Source organism: Sinocyclocheilus rhinocerous, unplaced genomic scaffold (assembly GCF_001515625.1).
Source record: "Sinocyclocheilus rhinocerous isolate Xijiao unplaced genomic scaffold, SAMN03320098_v1.1 scaffold492, whole genome shotgun sequence".
Classification (NCBI taxonomy): Eukaryota; Metazoa; Chordata; class Actinopteri; order Cypriniformes; family Cyprinidae; genus Sinocyclocheilus; species Sinocyclocheilus rhinocerous.
Genome location: NW_015626069.1, coordinates 1 through 747, shown reverse-complemented (window position 1 = coordinate 747; position 747 = coordinate 1). Strand labels below are relative to the sequence as shown.

At 37.8% G+C, this 747-nt stretch overlaps 1 protein-coding gene across 1 annotated transcript in view; it reads left to right on the top strand.

Annotated features, from left to right (window-relative positions):
• The window catches only part of LOC107710571 (zinc finger and BTB domain-containing protein 8B-like), a gene marked incomplete at its 3' end in the record, with an annotated part of 6486 nt that extends 5743 nt beyond the window's left edge, over nucleotides 1-743 (top strand). Inside the window, exon 4 of the mRNA XM_016515379.1 lies at nucleotides 597-743. Within this exon, the coding sequence (XP_016370865.1) occupies nucleotides 597-743 (147 nt within the window). The remainder of the gene's footprint in view (nucleotides 1-596) is intronic.
• Between the last annotated feature and the right edge of the window lie 4 nt (nucleotides 744-747).

Genomic DNA, 747 nt, shown 5'->3' with positions numbered 1-747 from the left:
TAAATGGCTGCCCACTGCTCCGGGTGTGTGTTCACGGTGTGTGTGTGTTCACTGCTGTGTGTGTGCACTTTGGATGGGTTAAATGCAGAGCACTAATTCCAAGTATGGGTCACCATACTTGGCCACATGTCACGTCACGTCACGTTTTACTCAGAAGGCGGGGCTTCCTTCGATAGAGCGGCCATATTGAGAGTTGCATTTTCCCCATTCAAAATGACAAGTCTTGGGTATTCTATAGTCTTTGTTTATATATATTATTTTTTAATATATATACAAAAAATTTAAAAATATATAATTTGACTATTAAAAAAAGACAAGTCTTTGTATATTGTGTTTTAAAGTTAACAAGTATGAAATATTCCCTATGAAAGCAACTATGTTAATGAATTGACTGCTGCGGCCTAGTGCCTAGTGATATGTTTTTGGAAATTGCTTCCTTAAAAAATGCATTAATACAAATGCAGTACATTTAAAAAAATATTTAAATGGATTGTGATTAAATATTTTAATCAATTGACAGCCCTACTGTTCATGTATCAGTATACAGAACGAGTCATTCTCATCAAAATGTTTTAATGTATATTTATGTTTTGAAGGTCCATCGCTCCGCCTGGCCCATTGTGTGCAAAGGCTGTCGTCGAGTGTTCTCAGGCATTGTGTCCCAGGGAATGAAGCGATTTGGACTTTGTGATGGCTGCACCGTTGTTACTACAACCAATGAGGATCCCTCCTCCATGAACCTCAGCA